This window comes from Accipiter gentilis, chromosome Z (genome assembly GCF_929443795.1).
Source record: "Accipiter gentilis chromosome Z, bAccGen1.1, whole genome shotgun sequence".
Taxonomy (NCBI): Eukaryota; Metazoa; Chordata; class Aves; order Accipitriformes; family Accipitridae; genus Astur; species Astur gentilis.
Window position 1 is genome coordinate 56,605,808 of NC_064919.1, and position 24,674 is coordinate 56,630,481.

Consider the following 24,674-nt stretch of genomic DNA (forward strand, 5'->3'; position numbering starts at 1 on the left):
TTTTTGATAGCAAATTCTTTAAAGAATACCTGTCATCTTTGACAACTGTATCACACTATCCAACATCAGGAAAAAAGATGAAAAAATAACATATTTTTCTTTCTTTACTACAACAAATACAGGCTTGAAACATCTCACCATCTATTGTCATTGCTACACACACTAGACTTACCTGGTATTTCTTCAGAGAAATACTGTAAGGTACATAGTAGTTTATATAGAAGACGACTATTCCAATCGTCGCTAATTTTGAATGTGATTGAAACTTCCTGTAAATTACTATCAAGAGGTTTTATGACTCTTAACAGCCTTTGAACCAGCTTTTAATGCAATGTGGAGATAAAATGGGACACTTCACAGGCAGCTCTCAAATATTTGAACACTTGCACAGTTTAGAAGAAGCTGACCCATTCTATTCTCAAAGACACAAAATGAAATGTAGCTTTCAGTATACTGGTAAAACCTACACCTCAAGGTTGTAAGCACTAACCTCTCTGCAGATAAAGTAGGCTCCAAATGAAATTACTTTTCATTCATTTCCTTTTTTTTAAAGTACTTAGAATAGTGACATGATACTAACCTTTGCACTTTACTTAAACAAATCAGCCAACAGTGTGATGTATTCCATTTTTATGAACATGATTTCTGTATGTATACATTAATACACACATCCTTTTTCAGTTTTTAATTTTTCCTGCAATTATCTTATGGATTCATTTCAATATTAACCTGTCAAACAAGATATCTGTTCTACAACTAGGACTAAAAAGCCCCTATGACTGACTGTAACAGCTCAAATAACAAAGAGTAAAAAAACTAATTAAGAGACACAGTGAAAAAGAGCAGAAGAAACATACAGAAAAAAATGTGCTTTGTCACCCAGTCCTCTCTCCACACACCCACTCACTCACAACAATAAATGTAATAAAAAACCCTCCAGGTTTTTATTGCTTCCTCAAAGTGCATAAAATAGAGACAGAAAAATGCTATAAACAGAATCTCTGCACCATAAGCACACAGGTTAGGAAATACAATCACCCTCATTTGATCTGTTTTTTTTCTTTTCAGCATCTTTTCAGACATAACCATTGCTTTGCAGCACCCTTTCAAAGGGTGGAAAAAAACCCAGAAGCAAGTAGATTGTCTTCAGAAATGCACACTAGAACCAAACATGTAAGTGAAAGAATGCTCACATTGATCTCAACTATGAGGAGATCATAGAGAAAGGACATCTGACAGAATAATAGAATCAGTTAGGTTGGAAAAGACCCTTAGGATCATCAAGTCCAACTGTTAACCTAGCACTGCTGAGTCCACCACTAAACCATGTCCCTAAGCACCACATCTACACATCTTTTAAGTGCTCCCAGGGATGGCGACTCAACCACTTCCCTGGGCAGCTTGTTCCAATGCTTGACAACCTTTTCAGTGAATAAGACATTTTTCCTAATATCCAATCTAAACCTCCACTACTGCCTCAACTTGAGGCCATTTTCTCTTGTCCTGTCACTTGTTACTTGGGAGAAGAGACCAAAACCCACCTCACTACAACCTCCTTTCAGGTAGTTGCAGAGGGCGATAAGGTCTCCCTTGAGTCTCCTTTTCTCCAGGCTAAACAGCCCCAGCTCCCTCAGCCACTCCTCATGCGACTTGTGCTCCAGACCCCTCACCAACTTGGTTGCCCTTCTTTGGACAAGCTCCAGCACCTCGTCGTCTTTCCTGTAGTGAGGGGCCCAAAACTGAACACAGCCCTCAATGTGCGGCCTCACCAGTGCTAAGTACAAAGGGATGATCACTTCCCTGCTCCTGCTGGCCATACTATTTCTGATGCAGGCCAGGATGTGATTGGCCTTCTTGGCCACCTGGGCACACTGCTGGCTCATGTTCAGCCGGCTGTCAACCAACACCCCCAGGTCTTTCTCTGCCAGGCAGCTTTCCAGCCACTCTTCCCCAAGCCTGTAGCGCTGCATGGGGCTGCTTGTGACCCAAGTGCAGGACCCAACACTTGGCCTTGTTGAACCTCATACAATTGGCCTTGGCCCATCAATCCAGCCTGTCCAGATCGCTCTGTAGAGCCTTCCTACCCTCAAGCAGATCAACACTCCTGTCCATCTTGGTGTCATCTGCAAATTTATGGAGGGTGCACTCAATCCCCCCCATACAGATCTTAAACAGAACTGGTCCCAATACTGAGCCCTGGGGAACATCACTTGTGACCAGCTGCCAACTGGATTTAACTCCATTCACCACCACTTTTCAGGCCTGGCCATACAGCAAGTTTTTAACCCAGTGAAGAGTACACATGTCCAAGCCATGAGCAGCCAGTTTCTCCAGGAGAATGCTGTGGGAAATGGTGTCATAGGCTTTAGTATAGTCCAGGTAGTCAACATCCACAGCCTTTCCCTCATCCACTAAGTGGGTCACATAATCACGTGCTAAAACTTGCAAACTTTCTACATTTTAAAAAAATGAGTCCATGTCCCCTCATTAAGCTACCCAGTGACATCCTGTACATACTTGTAGTGGGTTGACCCTGGCTGGAGGCCAGGTGCCCACCAAAGCCACTCTGTCACTTCCCCTCCTCAGCTGGACAGGGGAGAGAATATATAATGAAAATCTTGTGGGTCGAGATAAGGAGAGAGAAATTACTATCATGGGCAAAACAGATTTGACTTAGGGAAAATTAGTTTAATTTATTACCAATCACATCAGAGTAGGATAATGAGAAATAAAACTGGATCTTAAAACACCTTCCCTCCACTCCTCCCTTCTTCATGGGCTCAACTTCACTCCCAATTTTCTCTACCTGCTCCCTCTGCAGGACAGTGAATGGACACTGCAGTCAATTCATCACACATTATTTCTGCTGCTCCTTCCTGCTCAGGGGGAGGACTTCTCACACTCTTCCCTGCTCCAACATGGGATTCCTCCCACGGGAGACAGTTCTCCACAAAATTCTTCAGTGTGAGTCCTTCCCATGGGCTACAGTTCTTCACAGACTGCTCCAGCATAGGTCCCCCGCATGGTCACAAGTCCTGCCAGAAAACTGGCTCCATGGGCTCCTCTCTCCACAGATCCGCAGGTCCTGCCAGGACCTTGCTCCAGCACGGGCTTCCCACGGGGTCACAGCCTCCTTCAGGCACCCACTTGCTCCAGCTTGGGGTCCTTCCCGGGCTGCAGGAGGATATCTGCTCCACCATGGACCTCCATGGGCTGCAGGGGGACAGCCTGCCTCACCATGGTCTTCACCACGCGCTGCAGGGGAATCTCTGCTCCGGTGCCTGGAGCATCTCCTCCCCCTTCTTCTTCACTGACCTTGGTGTCCACAGGGTTGTTTCTCTCACATATTCTCACAACTCTCTCTGGGTGCAGGTGCTGCTGTGCAGCAGGTTCTTCCCACTTCTTAAATCTGTTAGCCCAGAGGCACTACCACCGTCACTGATGGGCTTGGCCTTGGCCAGTGGTGGCTCCATCTTGGAGCCAGCTGGCATTGGCTTCATCAGATGTGGAGGAAGCTGCTAGCAGCTTCTCAGAGAAGCCTCCCGTGTAGCCCTCCCACTACCAAAACCTTGCCTTGCAAATCCAATACAATAATGTAAAGGATGGCATACAAGATACATACTTATGGTATTTTGCAAAAGACAAACTGTAGGACTACCTCACTAAGGATGGAGAAATCCACAAACTCTCTGGGCAACCTGTGGCAGGGCAGTCACCCCCACAGTAAAAAAGTACTTCCTGATGTTCAGGAGGAATCTCCTGTGTTTCAGTTTGTGCCCACTGGCTCTGGTCCTGTCACTGGCCACTGCTGATAAAAGCCTGGCTCCATCCTCTTTGCACCCTCCCTGCAGGTATTTATATACATTGATAAGGTCCCCCTGAGCCTTCTCTTCCCTAGGCTGAACCATCACAACGCTCTCAGCCTTCCCTCATATGAAAGATGCTCCAGTCCCTTCAACGTCTTACTGGCCCTTTCGCAGGCTCTCTCCAGTAGCTCTGTATCTCTGGGCACAGCACTCCAGGTGTGGCCTCACCAGTGCTGAATATAAAAGGGAAGGATCACCTTCCTTGACCTGCTGGCAGCACTTCTCCTAATGCAGCCCAGGACATTGTTGGCCACCTTTGCTGCACCAACACATTGCTGGCTCGTGTTCAACTTGGTGTCCCCCAGGACCCCCAAAGGACTTCTCTGGTAACCAGCTTTCCAGCCTACCCAGAAGGTACCCCATATACCTGGGGGTTTTCCTCGCCAGGTGCAGCACTTTGCACTTCCCCTTGTTCAGCTTCATGAAGTTCCTGTCAGCCTGTTCCTCCAGCCTGCCAAGGTCCCTCTGGACAGCAGCAAGACCTGTCAGCATATCACCTGATCCTCCCAGTTCTGTATCATCTGCAAACTCTGCCCCATCATCCAAATCATTAATGAAGACTTTAAACAGGACTGGACCCAGTACTGATCCCTGGAGCACACTTATAAAAGTCCTCGTTGCCTCTGACATCTCTGAGATTCAATTCCAGGTAGGCTTTGAGGCTCCCAGTTGCATTTCTGCATACTTGGACAGTGTCTCTACATTCTTCCCAGGTTACATGTCCCTGCTTCTACCTCCTGTGTATCTCCTTTTTATGCCTGAGTTTCATCAGAAGTTTCTTGCTGATCCATGCAGACCCCTGGCATTGCCTGACTTCCTGCTTATTAGGATGGACCACTCTTGACCTTAGAGGAGGTGAACACCAACCAGCTTTCTTGGGCCCTTCTTTCCTCCAGGGCCTTATCCCATGGGACTCTTCCAAGCAGATCACTGAAAAAGCCAAAGTCTGCTCTCCTGAAAGCCATGGTAGTGGTCCTGCTTTCTGTCTTGACATGCCCTCTTAAGATCCTGAACCCCACCATGTCATGGTCACTACAGACAAGGCTGCCTTTGACCTTCACATCTGCAACAAGTCCTTCCTTGTTTGTGAGTACAAGGTCCAGTAGACAACTTTGGTCAGGAAGTTGTCACTGATGCTCTCCAGAGACTCTTGGATTGCTTATGCCTGCTGCTCTCCTGCAGCCTTAGATTAAGCTACAACTCAGATGCCATCCTTAACTCATTTCATGGTCAAATCCAAACTCTACATATAATGTCAAGGTACTGCTTTAAAATCAAGTTAGTTGCTCTGTCAAGGGATACAGCAGGAAATCTGAGTACATCTGTTGCTAGAGTTAATATTACATTAGAGATGTACCTACAATTTAGCAAAAATAACCAACTGTTAGCCTACAAACTCCACTGAATCAATCACTCTTGTATTACTAACCAAATACACTCCCCACAGCTTAGACATGGAAGAAGGGAGGCTTTAGCAATTGTCTTATCAGAGGGAATAAAACTAAGAGAAGGAAAAAGGAAGTAAAGTGATATCTTCAAGACAGGAGCTGAAGCAAGTGGTGAGAGAGAGGCAAGACAACATTTTTATGTGCTTTTTTTCAAACCTTGTTTTTTCTCTACTGAATAGCAGATGCAATTGACAGCACTGAAGTCAGATGTGTTTTATGACCCATTATAAACATCAAATCAGTCACTTTTCTTTGGAACCTTCTTTGAAACCAGGAAGATTTTTTTCTCCTTAGTTGCTAGATCAGTCCATGTGAGGGTTTCATATGTCCTCCCCATCTGTCTATACAAATACAATTTCAAATTAATAAAACAAAACAAAAACAAAACAAAAAAAGAAGTTAATTTGAGCTCCTTGTATCTTAACAACTTAATTTGTAGCCTCAGTGATTGGTGGTTTGATATAAACAACAGTTGGGAGTGGCGTGGAAGTGGAAGGCCTAACAGTAGTTCACCAGAACACAGACTGTACAGAAAAAGTGGGTGAATCGCACTCTTCAATTTACTCACAGGTACAATTGCCAGAGAAGTTAATAAAAAGTTAATAAAGTTATGATATCAGAAACAAAATAAGGTTCTTCCCCCCCCTTCCTGGCAGGAAAAGTAACTATTTGCAACTGTTTCACAGGCTAGTCATTCACAGTGTAAGCTGGCTCAAGTTGGCATTACATTCATGATAACTCATAAGGAAGACAGCTCGCTTGAAAAAGCATAATGAAAAATAAATACTTCTCAGTTAAACTTCCTAAACAATTATAACTCTTAGGTGTTCATAATCAATTCACAAATCAGTTTAATGACTGCAGCTAATGAGACTGGTGCTTTATTATTGACATTATAAACACTTTCAGGAATATTAATTTTCAGTCAAGTCCACATGACCTCGTAACAACAAAAAGACAGAACCTTGAACATATATCTTATAGTGTTTATAATCTTAATATAAATAATGTTCCTTACAATCTGTTCCTTAGTGCAATGCTTTTTGAGTCACCTGCATTGTCATTCTCCTACAAAGCACTGTAATTAAATGTAACAGCAATTAAAATGCACACAGCACAGAATAATATTTCAAGTAAACATTCAACTATCTTAAATTTATTTTCTATAAAGCTCTATGCAGTGTACAGAACACTTGTTCTCATAGGTTATTTCCTTATTCATAAAGATTTAATCTGTGTTCAAAACTGTCAAACAACCATAAATACATTATAAATACACAAGAGATATTCTGCACTAATCCAAATATCACAAGGGTAAACTTTCAATCGTTGATGCTAGTTGTCAAGTTTCAAAGCATGCATTTATAGCTTTGTTCCTGGGGTTTTTTTGCTGTTCCATATAACACAGGCTTTATAACTCTTAATAACTTTGCCCCATCTTCCAAACCCCTCAGAATCTGCCATCCTCTGATCTAAGAAAAGCAAACAATACTACAAGACATATGATCTCTCTGGCATAGTGCCAGCAAGGTGGTGGATTCCACAAATAACAATATTGTTTCTTTAAATAATCTAAATAGTAAAAATTAAGGCTCCATCATGCTTCAGATACAGAAGTCTCAATGTAAAATTGACCACCACCATGTGGAAAAGAAAATGTAATTGGTAAACTTGAAAACTAAAATATATGGACTTGCAGCACAGCAGCACTTCTCACTAATTTTGATGGCCCAAGTAGACACATACATCACACTTCCACTAAGTTCCAGGTGTTTTTCTATCTGGAATTCTACCAGATATTTACCTTTCTGTTAAATGCAACATCTATAAACACACTGCTTTCTATAAAGTGCATTTTGTAAAAAGCATTTGGGTTTGTTTATCACAAATGGGCTGTTATGACAAATTAATCCCACCATCCCCTTTGTGCTGTATGTTGCCCAAAATGTTAGCTACTTGTATTCATCTCCTTTCCCCAAATAATGACAATCCTCAAAAGCAAACTGAATGAAGACATAAGAACAACCACTAATTACAAATAGAATCAAAAAGGTCCTTTCTCAGCACTGTCTTCAAGCATAACACATGAAAAAAGATTAGTTGTGCAAGTACACCATCTGCTGGCCAAAAATTAACTTCAGCAAAAATTTTCTAAGAGAAAACATTTTGATCAGTGGCATCCATAAATTTCTCACCAGCAGTTTGGTACCAAGGGTTTTGCCTTCTTTTCCTCTAAACCCCACTGGGCTGTACACTGTGACATGGCTGTCACATTTACTAGTCAGTCTGTTGACACTCTTTCCTCAGTGTCTCACTAACATTTTTCCTTTGCTATTTGTTTTTAAATAATAGCCATTTAATCATAGCCACTGCCTGCAACTTTCAGTGCTTTCTTTGCACTAACATCTGAGATAGGACTGCTGAATGCTGCTCTTCTCACTTCACCCTTTGCTTTGTTGACCTCCCTTCCTCAGCCTCCCAACCTAATGAGAGTGCAATTCCATGAGAAGGAAATCTCTGACCTTCTCTTTGACCAGTTAGCACTTCAAAATCAGATATTACTGCATTCTCTTTTCTTTGGAAATGCTGTTCATGCAACAGTAACCTTAAGATACCAAAGACCAAAGATAACACAATCAAAACGAAGTCTACATTTGTAAAAAGCTACGCCAGAAGGCATTACCTGCCAACATTAAAGAAAACAAAAAATATCAGCGAAGCAAAAGAAAAAGGGAAAGCTTCTGTTTCTTGAAAGAAACACTGCTTTCCTATGCCCCATTTTGGTCCCCACAAAGCAACAACCATCTAGAATGTCTCTTCACCAAAACACCCCAAATCAGAATCTTCAATTATTTTCTGCATCATTTTTATACAGCTGTTTGGACACAAAAAAAAGAATTTGGACTTGATGCTTTCTCTGAACAATAGACCATTGGACATTTTATAGTCGTCTTTCAAAGATCACATAACCTAGTACAAAAATTGAATTGCCTTAAGCCACCGTGGCTGACCGTATTTATCTTTGAACAGAGTCTTCAAGTAATTTGTCTTCTATGAAGAAATATGAAACATTAGCAGAGCCTCAGACCATCTGCCACAGAGAAATCCTACTTTTTTCTTTTTTTTTTTAATGATTGGAGAAGGCAGTTACATAGAACATGAAATAACTCAAGAACTCCACACATGGTAGCTTCTTTTAGAGAAAAGTTTGCCCTGTGTTTTTTAAATCCTCAAATCTTTTTATAAATGCTAATATTTCTTCTGTTAGTCTCAAATAAGCCTTTCAAAATCTAGCTCCTATAGCTACTCACATAGCCTAATTGATATCAATGGATATTCTGTAAATCTTCAGATAATGAGATCTGTATTAAGAGTCCATTTTTATCCATGGAGATCTTGCCAAGTAACCAGCAAAATCCATTTACTTAGTAAGTTTCCATTTCATCTCCTGTAATTCAGAGGTACACAGGAAGCATAAGCATATTTCTAGGAAACTGCAGGCATTCCAAGCATGTATAAAGTACAGCTATCAATTTTCCTCAGTGAGAGAGAAATAAAGGGTTTAATCTTTTAACTTTAAAGTTATTTAAATATCACTAGATTTCCAAAGAGATACAGAGGTAACATGCATACTGAAATGTTAACAAACAAATAAATAAATAGGAAGGAATCTCAAAGTTCTGGAGAGTTCAAAGTGAAGAAAGGAAAGAGTCTTATGATGAGGGAAAGTAGCAATATCCTACTGTCTAAGGACAGAACTGTCTGACTCTTGCAGATGTAGGGTTAATTTCAGCCTTGCCTGGGAATCTTTAAAGTAAGTAACACAAAGTTTTCAACAGAAAGACAGATTCTCAGTCACAAAGCAAGAATGTATCCTCCAAATATAGTACCCTTTAAATGAGAGCTGGAAGAGATAAACTTCATAAAAAGCTATGCATACTTCATCATAAATGCTCCCACTGATATCTGCTCCATAAATTGGTGCCACAAAAGTCAAGTTCTTCCAGTATTTACGCTCCAGATCTTCATAATCTATGTATCTTGGGGTGCAGTATCTGCAGAGGAAGAGGTAGGCAAAGGTTCAGCATAGTCTTTCAACAACCACCTTCACAATGGACTATGCCTCTGATCCTGCAAACTTAATGCTAAGAGATCACTTCATTTCAAATTCACTGAAATAGAGGAATTATTAGTTGTCCTGAATTCTTAGTTTCATGATTCACCACAGGATGTAATGTCCTACCTGACAGCTACAGTAACTGAAGTCATACACCTACCTATGTAACATTTTCTTCAGTCTTCAGCAGCTAAACAGCACATCTACTGACTGTCCTCAGGCTGAGGCCCTCCCTTTTGTTTCTCTTCCAGAAAAAAGACATAATGAAAAAGCCACTTAATTATAAGTATTTGTTATTTTCCTGCCTCACTACCAGCTCTGCAGAGACACAGAGGTGGGTCCTGCACAAGCCTGTCTCAGAACACCTCAAACGTACTAATTCTGCCAAGTAGCAGCCCTGTCAGGCAAAACCAGTACTTTCCTCTCTTTCTCATTCCCCAGAAAAACACTTTTGAGAAAAGGTGTAATGTTTCAAACAGTTGATACCAAAAATTCTACCATGCAGTGAAAAAAGATATTTAAGGGAATTACTCTTTTTACTCTGTTAGTGCAGCACAGGGCACCATACTTTTATATGCATAAATATACTTATGTATATACTGTTCGAAGGTTACTCAAACCTCATTTAAAATCTTGCGGGAACACAACACAAGCACACTACCATAGGAAACATCCATCAATAGCTTTTGCCTCAGGATCCTTTGTTAGGCCTCTGTTCTCCCATATTTAGGTCTTCAGAAAAGAAAACTTGCTCCATTACTGCAACTCAGCGACGTAAAGTTTCATATTAGCGCTGCCAACTTACTACACTTGAACTACTGGAAAGAAAATCCAAACATACAAGAATCAAGTACACCAGGTACATTCACATCATGTGATAACACAGAACAGAGACAAGGAAGTTAGCAAAACACATCTTAACCAAAGCATTCTCAGCAATGGAGTTGCTTCAATTATTTCTCATGATATGGCTCCAGAAATCGGACTGTACTTCTGCTTGTCACTGAGTAATATGGATACATAAACTCAGTTACCATAACACAAGTATCTTGACTACAGGATGCAGGTATGCCCATACTTCCCAAAGGTCAAGGTGGAGAAGCACTTTGGTTCAATGGTGAACTGTGAATCCTCACGCAAATAAAACATGCAATGCATTAGACTGAGGGCACAAATGCTTTTAAAGCCAACTATGTTTCAATTTAGACATTCATGACCCTTCTCTCTTTCTTAAAGGAAATGAGTAACATCACCATACTCAGGAAAAGAGCTTTTAACAGAGAAGTCTTCTTCATTAAGGAACAAAATTATTTTTATGGGAGAATAGGGGCTCTCACCTACTTAATAGTTTAAGAAATATAGACTGCATTGAGTGTCACAGGAGGTTATATGACACATTTTCTCAAGAGCAGTGATGAATATTTAGAAAGACCTACAGCTAGTAATACATAAGAGGTACTCCCAACTGTTCTTAACTTTACCAATGAACTTGTAAACTGATTTCAGTAAAAAACATGAAAACTGAAATCAGAAACACTTCCAAATTATCTTCCATGATAAAGAATATAATAAACTTAACATCATGATGCATATTAAAATCTTCACACTATTTTTGCATGGCCAAACTATTTTAAGAAATTAGTGTTTATCATTTTATCACATTTAATCAAAAGTAAACTATAAACATACATAAACAGGTATCATAGAAAATGACATCAGATCCTGTACAGGCTTTGTATTTTATTCTCCCCTCTAACAGTTATTGAACAAATAATTTTAAGAACTATGAAATAGGTTCCCATTCCCATTTACCAGAGGAAGAAAATTTTAAGTGTGATAAGCTCAATTTTTCACAAATAATATACGGGCAGAAACATACTGATCCTTTTAATTGAAAAAAGATCAGTTTTGCATTTTTACAATGGCATGGATATTACAGAAAATTTGCTGAGGAGCCTCTTTAGAAGCTTTTCATGTCCTAGTTTTTCCTGATCTTGATAACAGGACAAGATCTTCTCTTCTTACTTCTTAATTTCTTAAATTAACTTATGAGGGAAACTTTCTTTCAAACTAGGGCAGTGTTATCTTCCTTCATTATATTCAAATACCTTTTCTCTCTAGGATCCTTTGACTCACCTTCCAGAAACTGTTTCCAGTCAGTTTTGAGGAAATGCTGAAGTAGAATTTATTCTTTTTATGTGGCCAAAAGGAATGGGGAAGAATTCCTTCTAATCACTACTCTCTTCTTGGGATGTCCGCCAATTTGAAACTTTTTAGTATAGCGCCTAGCCCTTCACAGACTTCCCCCCACCACCACCCTTAATATCCATCTTGCCATAACCAGAACATAGACATTCACTAGGTACAGTTGAGTTCTCTTAGATTAATGCAAAAACTTCTAGGGGAGTTAAAAAGATGTTGGATTTTTTTCCAAATTACATGGTGATAGGCCATTCCAGTATCTAGGCCAAAATAAGTTACACATTAAACATTAATAGCTGTACTCAAAATATAACTCAGATGTAAGTCTGCATCATCTTCATTATTTTCAACATAAGCATTTGTTAGAACAGGAAAAACAAAAAAAGAGGGTAGACAGAAAGCATCATGTCTCAGGTTTGTCAGATGCTTTCTTGCTGCCTTGGTATCAGATGATTTCAACAACTGGAACACAAGCAATGTTCATATTGTGGTACCCTTCCACAACTTAGGAGACAGGAAAACCTCTACTGAGTAAGTGAAAAAAACCCCTGCTGCCTAGTACAATTCAAAGAAACCACAATATGGGAACAAATAAATATCTGTCATTCTAAGCAAGACCCCCTCATATACATACTGGTCACTGTTGGCCAGCTGCTTGAACTCCTTCACGGTCATTGGCTTTTTCTGAATGTTGTACTGCATGAAGAGCCCCGACTGGCCAGTGACAATCTGCTGAATTGGAGCAGGAATCACCAAATCTTCAATATCATTATAATGTTTTCTTGGCTTCCACTCCTTCGGCGGGATAACCTTTAAATTCAGGAATAAAAAACAGGATATCAACAGTTGCAATACCAATTCAAAACATTCTGGAAAAATCAAAAGAACCAGTCAAATAAGCCCAGATGATCACATGAATGATTCCTTACCAGCTGTTTCACAATAACTGACCATGTAAGCACTCCTAGATAATGCGGAAACCATTAAAAATGGGCATAATATTACCTCAATTCACAAGCAGCAACTCATTAGTCTACAGCAATTCAATCATGTGAAACTGTGCAAACATACACATGTATGATAACAGACAAATATTTTATCATCAAACCTTAAAAATCACAAACACTTCATACTCCACGATATAAAATTGTTATCCTCAATTTAAAAAAACAAAAAACAAAAAAACAGATTCATACACAAGATTTGACAGTCCCCTGTCCAAATGTTATTTGGTGTAAACAGTATAAATAACTTTATTTCTTACTGAAAAATGAAAAAATAGAGCTATTTCAGAGAGCTTTAGATTTTAGAGTCTGTTTAATTTACTCCCCATCAAACGGCAGGGTACAACTCTATTATAGTCAAAGTTTGCACTAATTTAGATATACTAGGTTTTGTCTTAACATGATTTGAACCTCATAATTGAAGATTAAAGCTATGTGCAGATTAACCAGTTGTAAAGTTAACACTTGTATTTCAAATACCACAGAACTGCCCAAAGTCTACAAAAACTCCTCAGCAGATTCAAAAGTGTTGGTAATAAAGTCATTAGGAATTTCAAAGACGCCTGTAGTTATACCAGTGTTCTTTAACTGGCTGCATAATTTTGAACGCTCCCTGCATGTATTATTTTACCTGAAAACAGAAAACTCTCTAGATTTGAAATTGCAACAGTTTTAAAACACAGCAACAGACATTTTTATTTATTTTTTTTGGTTTTTTGTTTTTTGTTTTGAACTTCTACTTGCCCAAAAGCTCAGTGATTATGTTCCTTCATCCACTCACTATATTCATTCTTTTCCATGATGTTCACATCAAATTTTCACAAGCATTGGCTTGGAAACTTTTAAAGTAACATACAGTGAAGTAGGATGACTTCCGTAAACGTTCATCTGCCATGCACAAATTACATTACTTGAATAATTAATTCACGTCTTAAGAGGTAGCCTTCACACTAGGCTAGCTAGGCTGTTCCTCTAACAAGCATTTCAGGATTCCACACAATATTGTCCATGAGATATTTTGCTATTACATCACTCCAAGAAATTAAAAAATTCTAAAAAATATTACAGATAGACCCTGAGATCATTTGCTACCTTTGGAAAACAATAACAAATGGGGTAAATTGTAATGCTAGTGTACTCAAATAGTCCATCCCTCAAAGAAATCTGATCATGATCATTAATGCTAGCAAGGACACACCAAAACAGAAGCATCAAGATGAAGAAAATTTATCAGATAGTAACACACTTCCATACCTAATGCTTTTATTTCAACAATAGGCATTTTTATCCAGTTTTTTTACACAGATGCAACTCCCTCATTTCATTTTTTCTTCCCAGCTTCCATGGGACTTCAGCTGCACAGAGACTACTTAGCAACTTTCACTGTTGTTTGCTTTTAGCGTAAAAAAAATAATCTAACCATCTTGTGATTCCTGCTTATTTCTTTCACACAAATCTTAAATTATATGCACATCAACAAGATACAAATGTTGGTTTGGAAGCACAGAAGTCATGCATTCAGAATATATGCATAGAAACCAAATATGTGCACAGAGATTTCCATTTTCATGATTATTAAGTATGCACTTGTAGGTTTGCCTCAAATATATGAATACTGAAAAGCAAAATTTGCATTATCTTATTTAATTCAAGGTCAGTGTGTTTTAAGCAATAAAAGCATTTTTGTGACTACAGGTTCAAAATATCTCCTTCCAGCTAACTGGAGCATGTTTATTATCGTTGTAATTAGAGTATTGGTTAGAGCAGTGAATTCTGTGGGGACTTATGTGCTAAGCATCATTTTAAAAGAAAATAAAAATAGAGTCCCTAAAAATAGAGTCCCCAAAATAGAGAATCTGCATTTTCTAATAAAGGTCAGGGCAAGGACTGGAGGTGTTAAAATATAACATTCAAAGCAACACAGAGCTAGTCAGTATCAGAGTTAGAAATAACAACTAGGTCTCCGAGTTTTTACCACTGACCTGTCCCACTGAAGCCTCCTTACATTCCCCTTAGTAAAAATAACCTCTACAGAGTCAGGCAAGTTAGGTTTACTCCATGGAAGCAACCTAAATCGAATTAATCAGCCAAGCTGTTCAATGTTCTAATATAAAAATGGAAAAACCTAAGGCAAGGCTTTCTCATTTATATATCTATACATATATATGTCTCAAACATCCTAAGCATATTAACACTGTGTAGTGCTACTTAGCATGACATATATATTCAGTTTTAGATAGATATATTTGTTATACCCCTCAGACTCCTCCATGAAGGCTGCACTTTAGTACAACTGAGGTTATTTCAGAGTGCTATCAATGCATAAATTTTTGCTAAATCCTCTTTCATATACTGGTAATCTCCTGTTCTGCATTTGATTCTGAATGGCATTGGCTACTATTTCCATGTAGCTACTTCTGTCCCAACTCTTCTGAAAATTGTTTTTCTTGTACTTGCCAACATCTATTTTCAGTACTTTGTTCCATAATTACTACTTGCCAAGGTGACTGCAAATTAATTTAACTATTTAGCTCTGTATAAATGCAGTTTGAATCTCCAAAACACTTTGTATTCAAGTAAATAGTAACTAATCCATGAGGGTGCCTTGTTTTTCATTTGTTCTACTGCTTCATCCCTTCTTTTCCTTTTTAAGTATAGGATCCTCTGTAAGACTAAAATACATTATCTATGCCTAAAGCTCATTTCAGACATTCAAAAGCCCAATGGAAATTTTGTAGCCAATTTGGTCCAGGGATGCCACAGTGTATTATCTGCTCTGGAAATGGTTTAATGTTGTTTGTCTAGTACCTTAATCATTTGTTTCAAGCATATTATTAGGAACTTTTTTTATTAACATTTTATTCACCACGCTCCCCCTCTTCCCACAATATGTGCAAGCCTTATAGTCAGTTTACATTTACATACACATATTCTTCCACAAAGGTAAGAGGTCTTCTCCCCTTACTCACATTTAACCTGAAGTGCTGGGTATACCTACTCTGCTTATGACCTCTGTTTAGAGGTTAAATTACTGTTTCTGCATATGCATACAGCTCCTCTGGTAGTCTTTATACTCCTTGCATTCATACTTGAGTCTGTACATCCTAGACTTAATACAAATTAGGTCCTCTGTAAGTTCATTTTATATTACTATCAAAACAGGAAAAAATATTTTATTCTTGTTATTTTAAATCCAGTTTCCAAAACTCAGACAATGACCCTTTAACTTTCGCAGTATGAATTACCGGTTTGATAAGATTTGTTTTAAAAAATACTTACTTGGTTTATTTTTTATATATAAATGTCATTTTTTTGAGATATATCAAAAACTAGTAAAAATCAGAATATAAGAAATCTCAAGACATCTAAGTAATATGAACCAACTAACCGACAGGCTGAAAACAGCTAGAAGTGCTTTAACTGCTATTCTAGTATTAAGCAGAAGGGGAAAGCAGACCTACATGGTATGGTTGGAAGGGCCCCTCCTCAGTCACAGTACAACTGAAACATGACTAATGTAATTAATAATTTTTAAAAGGTTTTGGTATGCTTTCTTATATCATAGACATTATTCCAGGTGGTCTGTAAACCCAGATCAGCAGATATCCCACATGCACATAAACACAGATATATAAAAATATTTTTCTGTGGTCCTGTGACTATCACTTTTTAACAATCTGTACATGGAGAAGAGCTTACCAAATGGTTTTGAAATGTGATACATGGAATGGGAATTAAATCTTAGGTGTATGGCCAAAAAGTGGAAACACATTTTCAATCATTTAAGCACAGGGATATTAACTTCAAACAAGCCAAAATATACTATGCAAAACATCACCAATCCCTGACCACATTGCCAAATTCTGCCCTTATCAGATATGTTTAATTTTAGTGACTTCAACAGAAAGAGTATGAAACTCCAAGTGCTATGAGAGTAGTGACAACCTCTGTAAATCAAACCTTGGAGTTATTTTTAAGACTCCACTAATTTCCAGTTTCTCTTAATTGCGTGTGTATGATTTGAGAGAACAGTAATTTGTAGCCCAATTTTTCCATACCTACTACGTGATAATTAGATCTAATAACCATCTCATTGAGAAATTATGTTAATGAGAGAGCAAGAAAAAAACATCCTTTCCTTTTTAGGAAAAGAAAAAAAAAGTATAGTCCAGATAAAACTAAAAAATAAATAGCTATAGTTTGATAACAGCAACAACACTGAAAGATTCATCCTTAAGGAAGCAGCTCATGAGCTCATCAGGAAAGAAAGTAGTTTCAATTTGTATTTAATGACATTAAAAAAAAAAGTTGCTTGAAAATTTAAAAATTAATTCAGGTTAAACAGTGTTAACTAGGGATATGTATCATGAAAGCTGTCATATCTCTGAAGTACTTTGTCACTTAAATTACTAGAATGGACCCCCCATTAATTTTCAACACAGTTATGGGATTCTAACCTACATCTTACAGCATTACACCATGGTGAAGAAGTAGAGACCACAGCCTAACTTTGTTCTTCTGTTGCCATGATTACCATTTTACAAATTGATTTTTGACTAGATTAGTGTTACAGTAAATTAAATACAGTACACACCTGCATCCACTGCACAGTCAACATCTGCATTATACTCTTTAAAATACTTAAAACACCTGGTAGATATTAGGTATTACTGTTGCATCTACTATTTTTAAAAAAGTCAGTTTCACATATTCATGTGCCTAACCTAAAAAGATAACTACTACTTTGGCCCATTACAATATTCCTTCAAGGTGTTTCAAATTCAAAACAAAGTTTACAGGAAACAAAGTTTACATATTAACATTAAGTGCTCTTTTTAAAATGACGGCATTAGTCTATTTTATTGATACTATGTCATCTTTGCCTTTCAGTATCAAGTGAATATTCAGATCACATGCATTTCATATATGCAAGAATTAATCTCATGCTTGGTTATGCCAGAAAATTATGTCTATCCAGAATCTTCGGGGGGGGAGGGGGGGGCAACACTAAAAGTAAGGATATGAAGATGACAGCAATATTAGAGAAATTTTAAATTTTACAATAAAGGCAAAATTGTTTCACATTCCTTCCTTTCAGTCTTTGCTAAGGTTACTATGTCCTTTGCTCTCCTCAGGACACCCTCAATGGCTCGGCCCTTTTCTCCTACACCAGTTGCACATGGAGGTTTATTTAATTGCTGGATGGCAGGAAAGGAACCAGAACCAAGATAAGGAACCAAAACACAACTATGACTGAAGCCATATTTATGTCTCAAAAAAATCTGAAGAATATTTCCAATAAGACTTCATTACCTCCTTCACACTGCCTGCTGGCTGAAATTTTGCAACCAAGAATGCCAAGACACGGAAAACTCTCCCTTTCCAGACATCCTAAAGTTCACACACACAAATGACTAGTACACTGGGATCAAACCATGACATATTTTAGTCCCACAGTTAATCTTAAGTATACCAGTAGCCTCAGAGGAGCACCCAGCACCATGTATCAGGAAGCTGCTGACCAGCATTCCCAGCTGCTTCAATCCGTGACAGAAAAGAAAAGCAGCAGCGCAAAAAAAAAAACCTGATGGAGAGTAACTGAAGCATTTATTTATGATGAATATCTCAGAAATAAAACAGAAGTTTGCAGAGGCTTTTTAAGGATTATAGTTCATTTTTTGATGATACACGTCCAGAGAACTGTCAAAGAGGTAAACAGATACACAGTTTTTAAAGGAAAATGAAATGTAAGATACTTTTTTTTTTTTTTTTTTTTTCCAAATTAAGAAGCTTCTGGTTTTGAATACCATCAAATGAAAAGATTAATTGCAGTCTAGGACAGACATAGCCATGATAAAGAGCATATCACAAATATTCTTCTTTTTAAACAAAACTAGTTCATTTTGGGGGGTTTTTTTGGGTTTTGGGTGGGGGTTTTTTTTCCAAACGTATTACACTAAACCTGGCTCATATAACAGCTTCCTCATATAGCCAGAGAAAGCAAGGAGTACAATTTATGCATACCTGTCTTTGTTTTATACACAACATACCAAAGAAAGCAAGCACATTATATATGAATAAACAAACTGAAATAGAATAAAATTAGTCTCATCTCAGTGGCTGGTCATAAGGCACTTTCTATTTCTTTAGCTAGATCCCCGTGAAAAAGGATTAGAAACTACCAACAGTTGAAATAAAGCTATTTATATAACCAATATGAAAATGAGAGGGTTTTTTAATGTTGAGTCCACGTACAGAATCCACAGAATGATACATAGCTAAAATCTCCTGCTCACATACATGTTAATGGTGTAAATCTGTTGAGCAACAGATGTCACTATGATGAATTTGCTGTTATGTTTACTGTTCAAGATGAGAGGACTGCAATAGTTCATCCCCACACAAACAAATAGGTTCCATAATATAGTTGAGTAAGTGAAAAATTCAGCTCAGGCTTTCCTCTGTTGTCTATTTATCACATTTCTACTCCTGTTTGCAGAGAAGAGTTTGAAAATATGACCTACATGTACTCCACCCTCATAAATCAGAAAGCAAATAAACTATAAGGTTTTCAAAGTGTGTTCAGTTTGGGGAGTTCAAAGGGATTCAATTTTGCTTTGTTTTACAGGAAGTAGGGAGTGGGCCGGAGGAAAGCAAGAATTGCAGGTTTTGTTTCTCAATTTTTAAATGTCTTGACTTTGCAACATTAGCTTAAAAACCCAGTGATGAAGACAGCTACTCCCACTGACCACTTGCAATAACTAAGCTAGAATTTCTAGACCTGCACTATGTCCTGATGGTTTGAAAAGTGGCAAAACAAATACTGCATAAATACTTATATGATGTAGCACTAAATTACATCAAACTTAATCTCTGACGATCACTCTCCATCAGGGGACAAACACCTGCTGTAAAACCCTCGATATACCATTGTTCAAAGGGCAATTCAATGGTAATTAATGTACCTCCAATTCTCATTAATAAAAGATAACATAATCACCATTAAAAAGAAAACAATTTTCATTCAAACACTGCATCACTATCTTCATACATACATCCATTGACTGTAGCGGCATTATTTGCTCCAGTAAAGTTATACACACAACTCTAGAAGACCGAGTTCAACATCTGATAAATCAGGACTTTCCAATTTATACTATAAACTCCCTAATTTGTTCTGACTTGCCAAAAACTAGCTTAAATCTGCCTTAAGAAGAGATCTTCTTTCACTACTGTAAACATGGAAAAAATTGACAGTTAGAGAGAAAACAGTATACATCATCTTCATTAGTTTGCATGAAACATCAGAGATACCAAAAAGCTCTTTCTTAAAACAGTAACAGAGCAGTATCCATTCATTGGAAATCATTTGGAAAAAATGTTAAATACCAAAAAAGTCAGTTTTGCAATCAGCAAAATACAGATACTGTGAAAACATATTAGGAACAATTTTCCTTCTACATTGTAGATGTTTACCTTTGCAACTCCAGCCCTATGAGCACCTTGTGATTCCATGTATGCTAAGTATTTGTTGAAATCCCTGAATTCATCCATCGAAGGCCTAAAAGTCATGATTTTGCAGCTTGGGTTTGGAGGACTATCTGAGATGACAGCAGCCATTGTGGTTCACTTTCAATCCAGCTTTAAAAAAAAAAAGAAAAAGAAAAAGAAAAAAATAACATACACTGAAGAGAATAATCTGTAAAATAAATTCTGAGATTCATGTTGAATTCTTGCTGGCTGGTTATGAGAAACGGAAAAATCCCCTACTTAGTATAAACACTGCTTAGCAGCAACTGAAGACAGTGTGTTATCAACATTCATCTCATAATAATCCAAAAGGTAACACTATACCAGCCACTAGAAAGAAAATTAACTCTCTCCCAGACGAAACCAGGACAGACATATGTGTTTCAAACAGGAAAAGAGCTTCTGAAATCATCTACCCATGCTAGTATAAAAGGCACAAAACAAGTGTTTACTTTTTCTCCCTACTCCTTTAAAAATACCCAGCCTTCACCCAGCACGAACACTATCGTGAGTGACATTTATACTGTCCAGTTCATGCCTCTGGTTTTATGGCACCTTTTCTCAAGTTAACCTTTAACAACATAATAGCATCTTCCTGTGTTGACCCATCTGCAAGTTACTGCATTTCTCTGTCTAGGGATTTACATTACACAGGCACAATCCAGAGTAACAAAGCTACACATTTGATAAAATATCACTGTTCCCAGTTAGTATACAGAGAAAACTGATTACTCACTTCCCACTCACACTGCAAACAGAAAGAAAGAGCACCTGGATTTCCTAACTCTCACATCAGCAGTTTAACAGCAGGACTATATTACCCCTTATTCTCTGAAACCTCTTCAACAGAAACAAAGCATGCAAGTGATACACATAGAGACAATAAGATTCCTCTTATTTCTATTTCTACACTGAAGATGATTAAAAGTTATATTTCTGTTTCATACTAAGATACAGTACTCATGAATGGACTGGTCTTTAGGCAACTGATAAATATATTTTAACTTCAGCAGGTGTTGCAATTTTCAACTATACATCACCATGTGCCATCTATTGTTCACGAAATTCTTCCTTAACCTTACAAAAAAGCTCATCCCAGAATACAAATAACTCAACTGTGACTAGCTTTTTAGTGATTTGGCTTTCCTGAGCATCTAGTTTAACTCATTGCTCATTTTCTCCATCTGCAAAGTGCCTGCAATAATGTTTTCTTTGCCACACAGTCAACATAGGTTCTTCTGTATGTCACTGTATTAGCCACTAACTTCATTAGCTTCATGACCCTTCTAGCTTGATATGAATCACTGCATAAGAAAGCTGTATGTGCAAGATGCCTTTAAGTCTTCCCATGTTTTACTCTCCTACTGGTACTCCAACATTTAGCCTGCTTTTTGTGTCGTTATTTTTTCTCTCACTTTGCCTCCCCACTTCACTCAGCACACCACTCTCCATTCTTAGCACTTAATTAAGATTTCTTTTTCCACACTCCCACCTTCAGTAAAATCCTATTCCCCTCCCTACACTACTTTCCAACTCTATTTGAATTGAAATTAACCAGACTTCTGTAACTCTCACATTCCCAAAAATCAGTAACATTTTAATTTGCAGGTATTTTTGCATTTAAACTATCAAGTCCATACAGGCAAGCACACCTCAACATGTGAAAGTGGGATAACTTCCCTCAGCAGTAAACAGCTGGCTTGTATATAAAACACTCTTCATTTATTCCCATCCATTAGAAGTTCCACATATAACCCTGCCACTGTGACCCATCACAGGAAAATGAAACTTGGATTTATGACCACAAGTGAAGCTATGCTTTCCTTCATTGCAAAGTGCAATAGACAGTGCTTATGATTTATAATGGTTCTCTGACAGTAAAGTGACACTGGAAATATAATCAAACAGGATATTTGATTCCTCTGCACAAAATCAGATTTTAGGCCTTCACCTAAAAATATATTAAATAAGTATACACATCAGTGAAATACACATACACACATACATACACACGCACCCCACCTCTAAAAAACAAACCCTCTGCTCTTTCTTCATTGGGAAAAAGTGTAATAGTCCTTCATTATTCATCATTCTACACCTTTCAATCCATTCCATTGACTGCATACAAGATATCCAGCAGTCAGTAGTTACTTCATCATAGCATACAGATTAACATCCTTCCCTCAACTCTTCTAGTATTCTCCAACATTGTCAGTGCAGTTTTGGGGGGCTTTGCGGGGGGGGAGTTAATTCATTCTTTGATTGGTTGGGGGGGGGGGGGGGGGAGTTAAAGCAGTTTACTTCAGCATCCACTTACAAATTTGTCTTTTACATCACTAATATTCTTTCCCTTAGCGGATAAATTTTTCAGAAGTGTGTTTCATCCACTTACCTGCCTAGTACCAAGCCCAGTGTTCGCAAACCAAATCAAGCAATGAGGAGTGGGAAAGGAGGGCATACTGCAACAGCCGATAGTTGGAATTACGTTCAGTTAACCGATAACTAAATTTCTCACCACTTCAAGGTCTCTCAGACACATACTTTTATCTAAGCCAAATCAGAACAACTATTTCTGCTTACAACAATGTGGTGTTTGTAGACAATACAAAACTGGGAGGATTGGCTGATAGACCAGAGGGTTGTGCTGTCATCCAGAGGGACCTTGACAGGCTGGAGAAATGGGCTGACAGGAACCTCGTGAAGCTCAACAAGGAGAAGGGCAAAGTCCTGCACCTGGTGAGGAACAACCGAAGGCATGTGGGGTACATGAAGGGGGCTGGCAGGCTGGAAAGCAGCTTTGCAGAAAAGGCCTTTGGGGGTCCTGGGGGACACCAAGTTGAACACATAAGCCAGCAATGTGCCCGTGCAGCAAAGGTGGCCAACAGCATCCCAGGCTGCATTAGGAGGACTGTTGCCAGCAGGTCAAGGGAGGTGATCCTTCCCTTTTAGTCGGCACTGGTGAGGCCACACCTGGAGTGCTGTGCACACTTCTGTGTGTGCTGTGCACACTTCTTGTACTTCCACAGTACAAGTGAGATATAGAGGTACTAGAAGAGAGTCCCTTCCAACCTCCACAGTTCTCTGATTCTGAGCTATTCCTACCTGCTGCTCTAAGTTAAACACTGCAGCTGCACAGGTAAACACGCAAAGCCAAAGTTACAGTTATGAATTAATATTAATTCTGCCAACTCATACGTGTGCACAGTGCCAGACATCACCTTCCACTACGTCACAGATGAAGCCCATTTCCAAAAGCAGTTATATAAATTGCTTTACCAATTAGCTTAATCAGTTTCTATGAAAAAGTATTAATTTAAATTATTCATATAGAAAGCCAGTTTCAAAAGGAAATCTAGTATCAACCTTTTTATCCTAGTTTTGTCTGTGGGCACAAAACATGCACAAGCACAGTGCCTACATGTGTTCCTAGAAACCTGAGGCTCTGTCTTCCGTAAGTTTTGTAATTAAATTTGTCTAAGATGAAGGGTTATAATTCTGAAAGATAACCGATTTCCTACATTCCTCATGAAAAGGGGTAAGGAGACAAAAAAAAGCCATATCCAAGTGGTTCAGCTACAAGAAAGGCTGCAAGATGATTTTGGCTAGTGTCTGATTTCAATCACCAGGCACAACAAACTAATTATTGCATAAATTAGTATGATATAAATTCCTCTCGGCCAAGACATTTCACCAAAACATCAGTTTTAATACCTGAGCTACTTTAAAAACAGCAATGTACCAAACAAACTGAATATACGCTACCACTTAGCCATGATGAAGAAATTAGTTAATTTAAAGATTGTTAATCTAGCTAATAAACAGTGATTAACTCATGCTAACTTCCACAGTCACACATGCCAGCATGCTTCCCTGGCTGCTAGATTGCTAAAATCCTGTTTGCAAAACATACCAAAGTAAAGATACTAACTAGATTATTTTTTTTACATCTCTGGAACTAAGACAAGGCTCAAGCGTATAACTGAATTGTACTGTGATGAACTTTAATCTGTACTGCAAGCAAAATAAGTAATTTTCAACTAATCATGAAGACATTTGTATAGCATTGGAAAGGCAGAATTTTTGCCCAGCTTTACTGGAGTGTGAAAAATACAAATCCTCTTTCACAGGATCTTTTTTCTACCTGCTTCCATGAATCTTAGGGTCCAGCTCCCTGTCCAATGGCCATACAGACCAGCCAGCTATGTTATTTTTGGTGGAAACAAACTCTCTGATCCACGCTTGTGTTACCCTTCTTCCTCAGTAAAGGACATCTCATTAACTTACTGGGTAAAACAGCTCTTTGATAAGCACAATTTTTATAAGAACACTCCCTGAGCAGATTATACTATATAATCTCAGTAGTTTAGGAAGCAGAAAGATGATAGAGGCTTTGCAGTAGTTTGCTGTGCTAGAAGTCCATATACTTCTTATTAAACAAGGCTATTCATTTTATGATTTCCTAGTAATTTAACACCTTTACAGCTATGACCTATGAGTTGAGACTTCT

The 24,674-nt window shown here is 38.2% G+C and overlaps 1 protein-coding gene across 7 annotated transcripts in view; it reads right to left on the reverse strand.

Annotated features, from left to right (window-relative positions):
* The window catches only part of KDM4C (lysine demethylase 4C), a 271,034-nt gene that overhangs the window by 235,589 nt on the left and 10,771 nt on the right, over nt 1–24,674 (reverse strand). For 6 of the 7 annotated variants that reach the window (XM_049794708.1, XM_049794709.1, XM_049794710.1 and 3 more), the window contains exons 2-4: nt 20,114–20,278; nt 12,268–12,443; nt 9,255–9,369 (exon numbers count right to left, since the gene is read on the reverse strand). In XM_049794708.1, coding sequence (XP_049650665.1) covers nt 9,255–9,369; nt 12,268–12,443; nt 20,114–20,257 — 435 coding nt within the window. In that variant the 5' untranslated portion in view covers nt 20,258–20,278. Of the gene's footprint in view, nt 1–5,470; nt 5,656–9,254; nt 9,370–12,267; nt 12,444–20,113; nt 20,279–24,674 lie in introns of all 7 variants that reach the window. The other variant, XR_007505033.1, reaches the window with a different exon arrangement.